A 16,856-nucleotide genomic window follows, 5' to 3' on the forward strand; every position below is an offset into this window, starting at 1 on the left:
AATTGGAGGTGGAAAGATGGAGTGAAAAAGATTTTGTGTGATCGGGGCCTGAACATGCAGGAGGGTGAAAGGAGGGCAAGGAATAGAGTGAATTGGATCGATGTGGTATACCGGGGTTGACGTGCTGTCAGTGGATTGAATCAGGGCATGTGAAGCGTCAGGGGTAAACCATGGAAAGCTGTGTAGGTATGTATATTTGCGTGTGTGGACGTGTATGTATATACATGTGTATGGGTGTGGGTTGGGCCATTTCTTTCGTCTGTTTCCTTGCGCTACCTCGCAAACGCGGGAGACAGCGACAAAAAAAAAAACTTTGAAATGTATAGGTATGTATATGTGCATGTGTGGACGTATATGTATATACATGTGTATGTGGGTGGGTTGGGCCATTCTTTCGTCTGTTTCCTTGCGCTACCTCGCTGACGCGGGAGACAGCAACAAAGTATAATAAACATAGATAATATATATATGTCTCCCGCGTTTGCATTTTATTCTTGTCCCGTTCTTATACTATATTTATGTTACTTAAGTCTAACAGAAAGATCTTTACCAGTCTGACCAACATAAAATTCATCACAGTTTCCACAAGGAACTTTATAGATGCAACCAAGAGAATTTTCTGGTGAATTCCTGATTAAGATATTCTTTATGGTATTATTGTTGCTAAAGGCAACATTTACATTAAAGGATTTAAGCAACATGGGAAGCAAAGTGAAATTATTATCAAAAGGGAGAACTAAAAGATTCTTGGTGTCAATGGGAGGTTTGGGCTCAACTCTATAAAATGATTTCTTTGCTAACTTAAGGAATTTATCAGTGAAAGATCTAGGGTACTTTATCTTAGATCCAATAGAATATATCTTCTCAAACTCATCATCAATAAACTCTGGACTGCAAATACGTAATGCCCTAAGGAACATAGATTGAAATGATGATAATTTAACTCTGTCATGTTGAGATGAGTAATAGTGGATATATGAGCATACATATCTGGGAGTGGATCTGGCAGCGGATGGAACCATGGAAGCGGAAGTGAATCATAGGGTGAGGGAGGGGGCGAAAATCCTGGGAGCCTTGAAGAATGTGTGGAAGTCGAGAACATTATCTCGGAAAGCAAAAATGGGTATGTTTGAAGGAATAGTGGTTCCAACAATGTTGTATGGTTGCGAGGCGTGGGCTATGGATAGAGCTGTGCGCAGGAGGGTGGATGTGCTGGAAATGAGATGTTTGAGGACAATGTGTGGTGTGAGGTGGTTTGATCGAGTAAGTAATGTAAGGGTAAGAGAGATGTGTGGAAATAAAAAGAGCGTGGTTGAGAGAGCAGAAGAGGGTGTTTTGAAATGGTTTGGGCACATGGAGAGAATGAGTGAGGAAAGATTGACCAAGAGGATATATGTGTCGGAGGTGGAGGGAACGAGGAGAAGTGGGAGACCAAATTGGAGGTGGAAAGATGGAGTGAAAAAGATTTTGTGTGATCGGGGCCTGAACATGCAGGAGGGTGAAAGGCGTGCAAGGAATAGAGTGAATTGGATCGATGTGGTATACCGGGGTTGACGTGCTGTCAGTGGATTGAATCAGGGCATGTGAAGCGTCAGGGGTAAACCATGGAAAGTTGTGTGGGGCCGGGATGTGGAAAGGGAGCTGTGGTTTCGGGCATTATTGCATGACAGCTAGAGACTGAGTGTGAACGAATGGGGCCTTTGTTGTCTTTTCCTAGTGCTACCTCGCACACGTGAGGGGGGAGGGGGATGGTATTCCATGTGTGGCGAGGTGGCGATGAGAATGAATAAAGGCAGACAGTGTGAATTGTGTGCATGGGTATATATGTATGTGTCTGTGTGTGTGTATATATATGTGTACATTGAGATGTATAGGTATGTATATTTGCGTGTGTGGACGTGTATGTATATACATTGTGTATGGGGGTGGGTTGGGCCATTTCTTTCGTATGTTTCCTTGCGCTACCTCGCAAACGCGGGAGACAGCGACAAAGCAAAATAAATAAATAAATATATATATATATATATATATATATATATATATATATATATGGATGGATTTGTATGTAGCATTTATGGATCTGGAGAAGGCATATGATAGAGTTGATAGAGATGCTCTGTGGAAGGTATTAAGAATATATGGTGTGGGAGGAAAGTTGTTAGAAGCAGTGAAAAGTTTTTATCGAGGATGTAAGGCATGTGTACGTGTAGGAAGAGAGGAAAGTGATTGGTTCTCAGTGAATGTAGGTTTGCGGCAGGGGTGTGTGATGTCTCCATGGTTGTTTAATTTGTTTATGGATGGGGTTGTTAGGGAGGTAAATGCAAGAGTTTTGGAAAGAGGGGCAAGTATGAAGTCTGTTGGGGATGAGAGAGCTTGGGAAGTGAGTCAGTTGTTGTTCGCTGATGATACAGCGCTGGTGGCTGATTCATGTGAGAAACTGCAGAAGCTGGTGACTGAGTTTGGAAAAGTGTGTGGAAGAAGAAAGTTAAGAGTGAATGTGAATAAGAGCAAGGTTATTAGATACAGTAGGGTTGAGGGTCAAGTCAATTGGGAGGTGAGTTTGAATGGAGAAAAACTGGAGGAAGTGAAGTGTTTTAGATATCTGGGAGTGGATCTGGCAGCGGATGGAACCATGGAAGCGGAAGTGGATCATAGGGTGGGGGAGGGGGCGAAAATCCTGGGGGCCTTGAAAAATGTGTGGAAGTCGAGAACATTATCTCGGAAAGCAAAAATGGGTATGTTTGAAGGAATAGTGGTTCCAACAATGTTGTATGGTTGCGAGGCGTGGGCTATGGATAGAGTTGTGCGCAGGAGGATGGATGTGCTGGAAATGAGATGTTTGAGGACAATGTGTGGTGTGAGGTGGTTTGATCGAGTGAGTAACGTAAGGGTAAGAGAGATGTGTGGAAATAAAAAGAGCGTGGTTGAGAGAGCAGAAGAGGGTGTTTTGAAGTGGTTTGGGCACATGGAGAGGATGAGTGAGGAAAGATTGACCAAGAGGATATATGTGTCGGAGGTGGAGGGAACAAGGAGAAGAGGGAGACCAAATTGGAGGTGGAAAGATGGAGTGAAAAAGATTTTGTGTGATCGGGGCCTGAGCATGCAGGAGGGTGAAAGGAGGGCAAGGAATAGAGTGAATTGGAGCGATGTGGTATACCGGGGTTGACATGCTGTCAGTGGATTGAAGCAGGGCATGTGAAGCGTCTGGGTTAAACCATGGAAAGCTGTGTAGGTATGTATATTTGCGTGTGTGGACGTATGTATATACATGTGTATGGGGGGGGGGGGGTTGGGCCATTTCTTTCGTCTGTTTCCTTGCGCTACCTCGCAAACGCGGGAGACAGCGACAAAGTATAATAAAAAAAAATAAATATATATATATATATATATATATATATATATATATATATATATATATATGTGTGTGTGTGTGTGTGTGTGTGTGTGTGTGTGTGTGTGTGTAAATCATAAGGCAGCAAAATGAGACCACAATTTTCTGGTCGTATTTAACGAAGTGTCTCTCGCAGACCCTGAGCCGCGAGACCCTACTGGAGGCGGCCAACGGGAGGAAGGTCCCGGCGCTGGAGATCTTCACGTACGCGCTGAGGTACTTCCGCGACCACGCCCTGCGGGAGCTGAGCGACCAGGCTGGCGTGGCTGTGCTCGAGGAGGACGTCCGCTGGGTCATCACCGTCCCTGCTATCTGGAGTCACCCTGCCAAGCAGTTCATGCGAACCGCCGCTTACCAGGTAATATTCTCCCTCTTGGGTACTGTTATCTCAGGTGACGTAAGAGAAGCCTGGGTTATTATGTGTGGCTGCCGGCGGCGCAGCGGAGGACACAGAGCACACATGTGACGCCAAGGGACCCGGGCTATGTCTCAGGAGCACGTGTATCGGGGGTGACAATGTCAGAGCGAAATGTTCACAAGGATTGGGTAAGCGTCGAAGTAATTGTTCAGCAGTTTAAACGATAAGTGTTTATATTAGGGTTTAACAACTAGGATTGGATCATTTATCGAGTTTGACAACTAGGATTGGATCATTTATCGAGTTTGACAACTAGGATTGGATCATTTATCGAGTTTGACAACTAGGATTGGATCATTTATCGAGTTTGACAACTAGGATTGGATCATTTATCGAGTTTGACAACTAGGATTGGATCATTTATCGAGTTTGACAACTAGGATTGGATCATTTATCGAGTTTGACAACTAGGATTGGATCATCTATCGAGTTTGATAACTGGGATTGGATCATTTATCGAGTTTGATAACTATGATTGGATCATTCATCGAGTTTAACAACTATGATTGGAATCGAGTTTAACAGCTATGATTGGATCACTTATCGTGTATGACAACTATGACTGGATCATTTATCAAGAAACCTAACAGGTAAACAATTTACATTAATCAAAGACAAGATACTTTGCCAGGATCTGAGAGAGAACACTTGTTTGGAGGAAATGCTTCCACATACCTTGTAATATTCGGTAAGAATCATCTCTAAACTTACAACAGCCAGGAAGATAATACTGCAGACTGTGGGAGTCCCACGCTGGCATGATTTACATAAGGTCTCTTCATTGTCAACACTAGAGGCAAACTCCCGTGCATATCTATAGCCAGAGTCTGGCAACAACATCAAGGTGTCTCCTGACCCTGTTAGTTGAACTATATATATATATATATATATATATATATATATATATATATATATATATATATATATATATATATATATATATATATATCTTTTCTTTCTTTCAAACTATTCGCCATTTCCCGCATTAGCGAGGTAGCGTTAAGAACAGAGGACTGGGCCTTTGAGGGAATACCCTCACCTGGCCCAATTCTCAGTTCCTTCTTTTGGAAAATTAAAAAAAAACGAGAGGGGAGGATTTCCAGCCCCCCGCTCCCTCCCCTTTTAGTCGCCTTCTACGACACGCAGGGAATACGTGGGAAGTATTCTTTCTCCCCTATCCCCAGAGATAATATATATATATATATATATATATATATATATATATATATATATATATATATATATATATATATATATATATATATGGATCCCTGGGGATAGGGGATTAAGAGTACTTCCCACGTATTCCCTGCGTGTCGTAGAAGGCGACTAAAAGGGGAGGGAGCGGGGGGCTGGAAATCCTCCCCTCTCGGTTTTTTTTTAATTTTCCAAAAGAAGGAACAGAGAATTAGGCCAGGTGAGGGTATTCCCTCAAAGGCCCAGTCCTCTGTTCTTAACGCTACCTCGCTAATGCGGGAAATGGCGAATAGTTTGAAAGAAAGAAAATATATATATATATATATATATATATATATATATATATATATATATATATTATTATTATTATTATTATTATTATTATTATTATTATTATTATTATTATCATTTATCATTATTATCCTTATTATTATTATTATTATCATTATTATTAATTATTATTATTATTATTATCATTATTATTACTATTATTATTATTATTATTATTATCATTATTATTATCATTATTATTATTATTATAATTATCATACTTTTTCGCTGTCTCCCAGGCCAGCGTGGTAGCCCAAGGAAACAGACGAAAGAATGGCCCAACCCACCCACATACACGTCCACACACACAAATATACATACCTATACATTTCAACGTATAAATATATATACACACAAAGACATATACATATATACACACGTACATAATTCATACTTGCTGCCCTTATTCAATCCCGTCGCCACCCCGCCACACAAAATGAAAAACCCCTCCCCCCGCATGTGCGCGAGGTAGGGCTAGGTAAAGACAACACAGGCCACATTCGTTCACACTCAGTCTCTAGCTGTCATGTATAATGCATCGAAACCACAGCTCCCTTTCCACATCCAGGCCCCACAAAACTTTCCATGGTTTACCCCAGACGCTTCACATGCCCTAGTTCAATCCATTGGCAGCACGTCGACCCCGGTATACCACATCGTTCCAATTCACTCGATTAATTGAACGCCTTTCACCCTACTGCATGTTCAGGCCCCGATCACTCAAAATCTTTTTCACTCCATGTTTCCACCTCCAATTTGGTCTCCCACTTCTCCTCGTTCCCTCCACCTCCGACACATATATCCTCTTGGTCAATCTTTCCTCACTCATTCTCTCCATGTGACCAAACCATTTCAAAACACCCTCTTCTGCTCTCTCAACCACACTCTTTTTATTACCACACATCTCTCTTACCCTTTCATTACTTACTCGATCAAACCACCTCACACCCCATATTGTCCTCAAACATCTCATTTCCAGCATATCCACCCTCCCCCGCACAACTCTACCTATAGCCCACGCCTCGCAACCATATGATATTGTTGGAACCACTATTCCTTCAAACATACCCATTTTTGCTTTCCAAGATAACGTTCTCGACTTCCACACATTTTTCAACGCTCCCAGAACTTTCGCCCCCTCCCCCACCCTATGATTCACTTCCGCTTCCATGGTTCTATCCGCTGCCAAATCCACTCCCAGATATCTAAAACACTTCACTTCCTTCAGTTTTTCTCCATTCAAACTTACCTCCCAATTGACTTGTCCCTCAACCCTACTGTACCTAATAATCTTGCTCTTATTCACATTTACTCTCAGCTTTCTTCTTTCACACGCTTTGCCAAACTCAGTCACCAGCTTCTGCAGTTTCTCACCCGAATCAGCCACCAGCGCTGTATCATCAGCGAACAGCAACTGACTCAGTTCCCAAGCTCTCTCATCCACAACAGACTGCATACTTGCCCCTCTCTCCACAACTCTTGCATTCATCTCTCTAACAACCCCTTCCATAAACAAATTAAACAACCAAGGAGACATCACGCACCCCTGCCGCAAACCAACATTCACTGAGAACCAATCACTTTCCTCTCTTCCTACCCGTACACGTGCCATACACTCGATAAAAACTTTTGACTGCTTCTAACAACTTACCTCCCACACCATATATTCTTAATACCTTCCACAGAGCATCTCTATCAACTCTATCATATGCCTTCTCCAGATCCATAAATGCTACATACAAATCCATTTGCTTTTCCAAGTATTTCTCATATACATTTTTCAACGCAAACACCTGGTCCACACATCCTCTACCACTTCTGAAATCACACTGCTCTTCTCCAATCTGATGCTCTGTACATGCCTTCACCCTCTCAATCAATACCCTCCCATATAATTTACCAGGAATACTCAACAAACTTATACCTCTGTAATTTGAGCACTCACTCTTATCCCCTTTGCCTTTGTGCAATGGCACTATGCAAGCATTCCGCCAATCCTCAGGCACACCACCATGAGTCATACATACATTGAATAACCTTACCAACCAGTCAACAATACAGTCACCCCCTTTTTTGATAAATTCCACTGCAATACCATCCAAACCCGCTGCCTTGCCGGTTTCATCTTCCGCAAATCTTTTACTACCTCTTCTCTGTTTACCATATCATTCTCCCTAACCCTCTCACTTTGCACACCACCTCGACCAAAACACCCTATATCTGCCACTCTATCATCAAACACATTCAACAAACCTTCAAAATACTCACTCCATCTCCTTCTCACATCGCCACTACTTGTTATCACCTCCCCATTTGCCCCCTTCACTTATGTTCCCATTTTTTCCCTTGTCTTACGCACTTTATTTACCTCCTTCCAAAACATCTTTTTGTTCTCCCTAAAATTTTATGATATATATATATATATATATATATATATATATATATATATATATATATATATATATATTGTTTAATTTGTTATGGATGGGGTGGTTAGGGAGGTGAATGCATGAATTTTTTAAGAGAGGGGCAAGTGTGCAGTCTGTTTTGGATAAGAGGGCTTGGGAAGTGAGTCTGTTGTTGTTCGCTGATGATACAGCGCTGGCGGCTGATTCGGGTGAGAAACTGCAGAGGTTGGTGACCGAGTTTAGTAAAGTGTGTGAAAGAAGAAAGTTGAGAGTAAATGTGAATAAGAGCAAGGTTATTAGGTTCAGTAGGGGTAAGGGACAAGTTAAGTGGCAGGTAAGTTTGAATGGAGAAAAACTGGAAGTGAAGTGTCTTAGGTATCTGGGAGTGGATTTGGCAGCGGATAGAACCATGGAAGCGGAAGTGAATCATAGGAAGGGGAGGGGTCAAAGGTTCTGGGAGCGTTGAAAAATGGTGGAAGGCGAGTACATTATCTCGGAGAGCAAAAATGGGTATGTTTAAAGGAATAGTGGTTCCAACAATGTTATATGGTTGCGAGGCAAGGGCTATAGATAGGATTCTGCGGAGGAGGGTAGATGTGTTGGAAATGAAATGTTTTAGGACAATATGTGGTGTGAGGTGGTTTGATCGAGTAAGTGATGACAGGGTAAGAGAAATGTATAGTAACAGAGTGTGATTGCGAGAGCAGAAGTTATGTTGAAATGGTTTGGACACATGGAGAGACTGAGTGCGGAAAGATTGACAAAGAGGATATATGTGTCAGATGGAGGGAAGAAGGAGAAGCGGAAGATCAAACTGGAGGTGCAGAGATGGAGTGAAAAAGATTTTGAGCGATTTAGGCCTGAACATACAGGAGAGTGAATTGCGTGCAAGGAATAGAGTGAATTGGAACGATGTGATATACCGGGATCGACATGCTGTCAATGGATTGAACCAGGGCATGTAAAGCGTCTGGGGTAAATCATGGAAAGGTCTGTGGGGCCTGGATGTGGAAAGGGAGCTGTGGTTTCGGTGCAAAGGCAAAGGGGATTTAGGTGAGTGTTCAAATTACAGAGGCATCAGTTTGTTGAGTATTCCTGGGAAATTGTATGGGAGGGTATTGATTGAGAGGGTAAAGGCATGTACAGAGCACCAGATCGGGGAAGAGCAGCGTAGTTTCGGAAGTGGTAGAGGATGTATGGATCAGGTGTTTGCTTTGAAGAATGTATGAGAAATACTTAGAAAAACAGATGGATTTGTATATAGCATTCATGGATCTGGAGAAGGCATGTGATAGGATTGATAGAGATGCTTTGTGGAAGGTATTAAGATTACATAGTGTGATAGGTAAGTTGCTAGAAGCACTTAAAAGTTATTACCAAGAATGTGAGGCATGTGTACGAGTAGGAAGAGAGGAAAGTGATTGGTTCCTAGTGAATGTCGGTTTGCGGCATGGATGCGTGATATCTCCATGGTTGTTTAATTTGTTTATGGATGGGGTGGTTAGGGAGGTGAATGCAAGAGTTTTGGAGAGGGGCAAGTACTAATTGTGGTTTATAACTATGTCTTACCATACTAATTGTGGTTTATGACTATGTCTTACCGTACTAGTTGTGGTCTATATCTATGTCTTACCATACTAATTGAGGTTTATGACTATATCTTACCATACTAATTGTGGTTTATGTCTATGTCTTACCATACTAACTGTGGTTTATAACTATGTATTACTATACTAATTGTGGTTAATAATTATGTCTTGCCTTACTAATTGTGGTTTATAACTATGTCTCACCATACTATTTGTGGTTTATAACTATGCCTCACCTTACTAATTGTGGTTTATAACTATGTCTTACCCTATAATCTTGGTTTATAACTATGTCTTACCATACTAACTGTGGTTTATAAGTATGTCTTACCATACTAATTGTGGTTTATAACTATGTCTTACCATGCTAATTTGGTTTATTTCTATGTCTTACCATACTAATTTTGTTTTATAACTATGTCTTACCATACTAATTGTGGTTTATGACTATGTCTTGCCATACTAATTGTTCTGTATAACTATGTGTTGCCATAGTAAATGTGGTTTATAACTGTGTCTTACCATACTAATTGTGTCTTATAACTGTCTTACCATAGTAATTATGGGTCACATCTTGCGATACAAACTCATAAAAAGCCTTGCACGAAAAAAGAAATTGTGTACAATAGCACCGACTGGGTCACAACATCTAGTTTTAGTGGATTCTCCTTCTCAAAACTTTCCCTTGTTATGAAGAATGTCAATAGAATTTCTATTTTCTCCCGTGGTTACATGACTGGTGGTTCTCACAGGCTGGCATGGGTTCGAGCAGCCGACCAGAGCAGCTACTCATCGCCCTGGAACCTGAGGCCGCGGCCATCTACTGCCGACGTCTTCGTCGCCACCAGCTGTTGCCGGAGCGGCCCCCGGAGCTGCGCCCGCCAAGACACTGTGCCCCTAGGGACTCGCTCTGTCCCTCAGAACCTTCTTCGGTACCCGCGCTGCCCGAGCTAGATAGAGGTATGGCCGCTCTAGGCATGACAATCATCTCTCTCCCTTATATCTTCGCGCCTCTTTCCGGGTTAAGGAGGGAACGGCTCCCAGAAGAGAAAATCAACTTTTAACTTTCCTCTTCTTCTGTTCCTACATTCTAAAAGAATGGCCTATAAAGATATACTCTCATTGGCGTGGAAAGAAGAACGAAAACTATGCATTTAAGGATGTCTGGACCTCCTTGGTGGAGTGACACTGTATATATATGTAGTGACACTGTATGGGTAGTGTAGTGACACTGTGTGGGTAGTGTAGTGACACTGTATGTGTATGTAGTGACACTGTATGGGTAGTGTAGTGACACTGTGTGGGTAGTGTAGTGACACTGTGTGGGTAGTGTAGAGACAATGTGTGGGTAGTGTAGTGACACTGTGTGGGTAGTGTAGTGACACTGTGTGGGTAGTGTAGTGTCACTGTATGGGTAGTGTAGTGACACTGTATGTGTATGTAGTGATACTGTATGTGTATGTAGTGACACTGTATGGGTAGTGTAGTGACACTGTGTGGGTAGTGTAGTGACACTGTGTGGGTAGTGTAGTGAGACTGTGTGGGTAGTGTAGTGACACTGTATGTGTATGTAGTGACACTGTATGTGTATGTAGTGACACTGTATGGGTAGTGTAGTGACACTGTATATGTAGTGACACTGTATGGGTAGTGTAGTGACACTGTACAGGTAGTGTAGTGACACTGTGTGGGTAGTGTAGTGACACTGTATGTGTATGTAGTGACACTGTATGTGTATGTAGTGACACTGTATGGGTAGTGTGGTGACACTGTGTGGGTAGTGTAGTGACACTGTATGTGTATGTAGTGACACTGTATGTGTATGTAGTGACACTGTATGGGTATTGTAGTGACACTGTATGTGTATGTATTGACACTGTATGGGTAGTGTAGTGACACTGTATGTGTATGTAGTGACACTTTATGGGTAGTGTAGTGACACTGTATGGGTAGTGTAGTGACACTGTATTGGTATTGTAGTGACACTGTATGGGTAGTGTAGTGACATTGTGTGGGTAGTGTAGCGACATTGTGTGGGTAGTGTAGTGACACTGTATGTGTATGTAGTGACATTGTGTGGGTAGTGTAGTGACACTATGGATAGTGTAGTGACAATCTATGGGTAGTGTAGTGACACTGTATGGGTAGTGTAGTAGTGACACTGTATGTGTATGTAGTGACACTGTATGTGTATGTAGTGACGTTGTGTGGGTAGTGTAGTGACACTGTATGTGTATGTAGTGACATTGTGTGGGTAGTGTAGTGACACTGTATGTTTATGTAGTGACACTGTATGGGTATTGTAGTGACACTGTGTGGATAGTGTAGTGACACTGTATGGTTAGTGTAGTGACACTGTATGTGTATGTAGTGACACTGTGTGGGTAGTGTAGTGACATTGTATGTTTATGTAGTGACACTGTATGGGTAGTGTAGTGACACTGTGTGGAAAGTGTAGTGACACTGTATGGGTAGTGTAGTGACACTGTATGGGTAGTGTAGTGACATTGTATAGGTAGTGTAGTGACATTGTGTGGGTAGTGTAGTGACATTGTGTGGATAGTGTAGTGACACTGTATGTGTATGTAGTGACACTGTATGTGTATGTAGTGACACTGTGGTAAGTGTAGTGACACTGTATGGTAGTGTAGTGACACTGTGTGGGTAGTGTAGTGACAGTGTATGTGTATGTAGTGACACTGTGTGGTAAGTGTAGTGACATCGTATGGTAGTGTAGTGACATTGTGTGGGTAGTGTAGTGACACTGTATGTGTATGTAGTGACACTGTGTGGTAAGTGTAGTGACACTGTATGGTAGTGTAGTGACACTGTGTGGGTAGAGTAGTGACACTGTATGGTATGTAGTGGACATGTTGGTAAGTGTAGGGGGCATTGTTTTGGTAGTGTATGACCACTGTCTGGGTAGTTAGTGACACGTGTGGTAGTGTAGTGACACTGCGTGGGTAGTTAGTGACACTGTGTGGTAGTATAGTGACATGTATGGGTAGTGTAGTGACACTGCGTGGGTAGTGTAGTGACACTGTGTGGGTAGTGTAAGTGTAGTGACACTGTATGGGTAGTGTAGTGACACTGTGTGGGTAGTGTAGTGACACTGTATGGGTAGTGTAGTGACACTGTGTGGGTAGTGTAGTGATACTGTGTGGGTATTGTTGTGACACTTTGTGGGTAGTGTAGTGACACTGTATGGGTAGTGTAGTGACACTTTGTGGTAAGTGTAGTGACAATGTATGGGTAGTGTAGTGACACTGTGTGGGTAGTGTAGTGACACTGTTTGGATAGTGTAGTGACACTGTATGGGTAGTGTAGTGACACTGTATGGGTAGTGTAGTGACACTGTATGGGTAGTGTAATGACACTGTGTGGTAAGTGTAGTGACACTGTATGGGTAGTGTAGTGACACTGTGTGGGTAGTGTAGTGACACTGTGTGGGTAGTGTAGTGACACTGTATGGGTATGTAGTGACAATGTGTGGTAAGTGTAGTGACACTGTATGGGTAGTGTAGTGGTACTGTATGGGTAGTGTAGTGACACTGTATGGGTAGTGTAGTGACACTGTGTGGGTAGTGTAGTGACACTGTGTGGGTAGTGTAGTGACACTGTGTGGGTAGTGTAGTGACACTGTATGGGTATGTAGTGACAATGTGTGGTAAGTGTAGTGACACTGTATGGGTAGTGTAGTGACACTGTATGGGTAGTGTAGTGACACTGTGTGGGTAGTGTAGTGACACTGTGTGGGTAGTGTAGTGACACTGTGTGGGTAGTGTAGTGATATTGTTTGCAGGATTGTGCATGCTCTATTTTCATGTTTGAATCAACATATAAAGAAGCTGTGATCTGGCACATTACTGCCTGAAGTATACACGGCTCGACTGAGAGGAAGGCTAGAATTGGTGTGTGTGTGTGTGTGTGTGTGTGTGTGTGTGTGTGTGTGTGTGTGTGTGGTGTCTGGGTGCGTGCGTGTGTTCGTGCATGGATACATGGGGAATACATGGTAATGTATAATAGGGTTATCCTCAGCAGGACTGTTACAGTAACATGGATTTCTCTATTCTAGATATGTGGAGACGAGATAGTAGAGAGAGAGAGAAGAGAGAGAGAGAGAGAGAGAGAGAGAGAGAGAGAGAGAGAGAGAGAGAGAGAGAGAGAGAGAGAGAGAGAGAGAGAGAGAGAGAGATTATCTCTGAGACTGTAATTTCTCTACTAGATTTACGACCATTTCTATTTACTTGCACTAAGTCAAATTACTTCAAGTAAAGTACTTCCACAAAATTTACTTACTTTACTTATGTACAAGTACAAGCACTTGTGAATTTGTCCTCATTGCTTATCAATGATTAATGTAGTTCTTGTGTCTTTTGATTATTTTACATATATATATATATATATATATATATATATATATATATATATATATATATATATATATATATATATATATATATAATCCATTTATGAATGATTAATGCATCTGAATAAGATTGCAAGATATCACACGGTATCCAGCACCTTTGTCAAGGAGCGAGCCGTGTCACCACTGACCCAGAAGTGTGTTACAGAGGAGCTTGTCTCGTTGCCCTACCGGAGCAGAGAGACTGTGGCAGACTGGCTCCAGGAAGGTACTGATGGCTCTTCTCTCACGTCACCTGCATATCCTCCTCCTCACCTGCACCCCTCTCACCTGACGCTGTAGAGACTCGCTAGTCCGCTCTCGCAGCTCTGACTGGTCAAGCTGTGCTTCTAGTATATTAATATGCACCAACTTGCACTACCTGTAGTGAATGGGGTGTTCTGGCCGATAGCATTTAGGTGACCATATATTGGTTCTGCGGGTTGGGTTGGGACGGGGGTGAATGTGGTGGGGCTGTGGTAATCTACTATGACACTGGTGTTAACGGCCTGATGCTTCTTTCGTTCTTTTTCATCCCTGTTACCCAACAGTAGTTAACACGGGGGTCACGACAGGTCGTGACCTCATTAGTACTTATGAACACTAACACTAACGCTAGCATTAGCCTCTCACATGACTACTTCTAACGCGTAGGTTAAGATGGTGGAGGTGATGGTGTTATGGTCTTATCTTAGTCATGTAAGCTAACCTTGAGTCCTGCCCTTGGGATCGAGATGTAGCCTTTGACTTCTGCCCTTGGGATCGAGATGTAGCCTTTGACTTCTGCCCTTGGGATATAGATGTAGTCTTTGACTTCTAACCTTGGGACCTGGATGTAGCCCAGCATCAAGTAACATGGTCCCCTGCTCTGCTCAGGGTGGAGTGGGTCTTAGCTTGGTTGTCTGGTCGTCATATGTTACTTCCCATGGAATATAAATACCATTTCATTTGGCATATCTTTACACAGTTCTTCCGTTTTTTTTTTTTTTTTGTCTACTTCATTTTACTTACAGTTTGTTTTGTTTTATATCTATGACTCTTTCTCACACACACTCACTTTGGCATATATATATATATATATATATATATATATATATATATATATATATATATATATATATATATATATATATATCTTTTCTTTCTTTTTCTTTTAAACTATTCGCCATTTCCCGCGTTAGCGAGGTAGCGTTAAGAACAGAGGACGGGGCCTTTTTTGGAATATCCTCACCTGGCCACCTCTGTTCCTTCTTTTGGAAAATTGCAAAAAAAAAAAAAAAAACGAGAGGGGAGGATTTCCAGCCCCCCGCTCCCTCCCCTTTTAGTCGCCTTCTACGACACGCAGGGAATACGTGGGAAGTATTCTTAATCCCCTATCCCCAGGGATAATATATATATATATATATATATATATATATATATATATATATATATATATATATATATATTTTTTTTTTTTTTCTTTGTCGCTGTCTCCCGCGTTTGCGAGGTAGCGCAAGGAAACAGACGAAAGAAATGGCCCAACCCACCCCCATACACATGTATATACATACGTCCACACACGCAAATACACATACCTACACAGCTTTCCATGGTTTACTCCAGACGCTTCACATGCCTTGATTCAATCCACTGGCAGCACGTCAACCCCGGTATACCACATCGATCCAATTCACTCTATTCCTTGCCCTCCTTTCACTCTCCTGCATGTTCAGGCCCCGATCACACAAAATCTTTTTCACTCCATCTTTCCACCTCCAATTTGGTCTCTCACCTCTCCTCGTTCCCTCCACCTCCGACACATATATTCTCTTGGTCAATCTTTCCTCACTCATTCTCTCCATGTGCCCAAACCATTCAAACCATTTCAAAACACCATCTTCTGCTCTCTCAACCACGCTCTTTTTATTTCCACACATCTCTCTTACCCTTACGTTACTTACTCGATCAAACCACATCACACCACACATTGTCCTCAAACATCTCATTTCCAGCACATCCATCCTCCTGCGCACAACTCTATCCATAGCCCACGCCTCGCAACCATACAACATTGTTGGAACCACTATTCCTTCAAACATACCCATTTTTGCTTTCCGAGATAATGTTCTCGACTTCCACACATTCCTCAAGGCTCCCAGGATTTTCGCCCCCTCCCCCACCCTATGATCCACTTCCGCTTCCATGGTTCCATCCGCTGCCAGATCCACTCCCAGATATCTAAAACACTTTACTTCCTCCAGTTTTTCTCCATTCAAACTTACCTCCCAATTGACTTGACCCTCAACCCTACTGTACCTAATTACCTTGCTCTTATTCACATTTACTCTTAACTTTCTTCTTTCACACACTTTACCAAACTCAGTCACCAACTTCTGCAGTTTCTCACATGAATCAGCCACCAGCGCTGTATCATCAGCGAACAACAACTGACTCACTTCCCAAGCTCTCTCATCCCCAACAGACTTCATACTTGCCCCTCTTTCCAAAACTCTTGCATTCACCTCCCTAACAACCCCATCCATAAACAAATTAAACAACCATATATATATATATATATATATATATATATATATATATATATATATATATATATATATATATATATATATATATATATATATATATATATATATTTTTTTTTTAATTTTTTTTTTCAAACTATTCGCCATTTCCCGCGTTAGCGAGTTATATATATATATATATATATATATATATATATATATATATTATCCCTGGGGATAGAGGATTAAGAATACTTCCCACGTATTCCCTGCGTGTTGTAGAAGGCGACTAAAAGGGGAGGGAGCGGGGGGCTGGAAATCCTCCCCTCTCGTTTTTTTTTTTTTTTCCAAAAGAAGGAACAGAGGGGGCCAGGTGAGGATATTCCAAACAAGGCCCAGTCCTCTGTTCTTAACGCTACCTCGCTAACGCGGGAAATGGCGAATAGTTTAAAAGAAAAAGAATATATATATATATATATATATATATATATATATATATATATATATATATATATATATATATATATATATATATATATATATATATACTTTCACCCTTATCCCTGGGGATAGGGGTGAAAGAATACTTCCCACGCATTCCTCGCGTGTCG

At 41.7% G+C, this 16,856-nt stretch overlaps 1 protein-coding gene across 3 annotated transcripts in view; it reads left to right on the forward strand.

Moving 5' to 3' along the window:
- LOC139754654 (uncharacterized) overlaps nt 1–16,856 on the forward strand; it is a 313,149-nt gene that overhangs the window by 226,394 nt on the left and 69,899 nt on the right. For 2 of the 3 annotated variants that reach the window (XM_071672184.1, XM_071672183.1), the window contains exons 6-7: nt 10,086–10,293; nt 13,911–13,970. In XM_071672184.1, coding sequence (XP_071528285.1) covers nt 10,086–10,293; nt 13,911–13,970 — 268 coding nt within the window. The remainder of the gene's footprint in view (nt 1–10,085; nt 10,294–13,910; nt 13,971–16,856) is intronic. The other variant, XM_071672185.1, reaches the window with a different exon arrangement.

This window comes from Panulirus ornatus, chromosome 17 (assembly GCF_036320965.1).
Source record: "Panulirus ornatus isolate Po-2019 chromosome 17, ASM3632096v1, whole genome shotgun sequence".
NCBI lineage: Eukaryota > Metazoa > Arthropoda > Malacostraca > Decapoda > Palinuridae > Panulirus > Panulirus ornatus.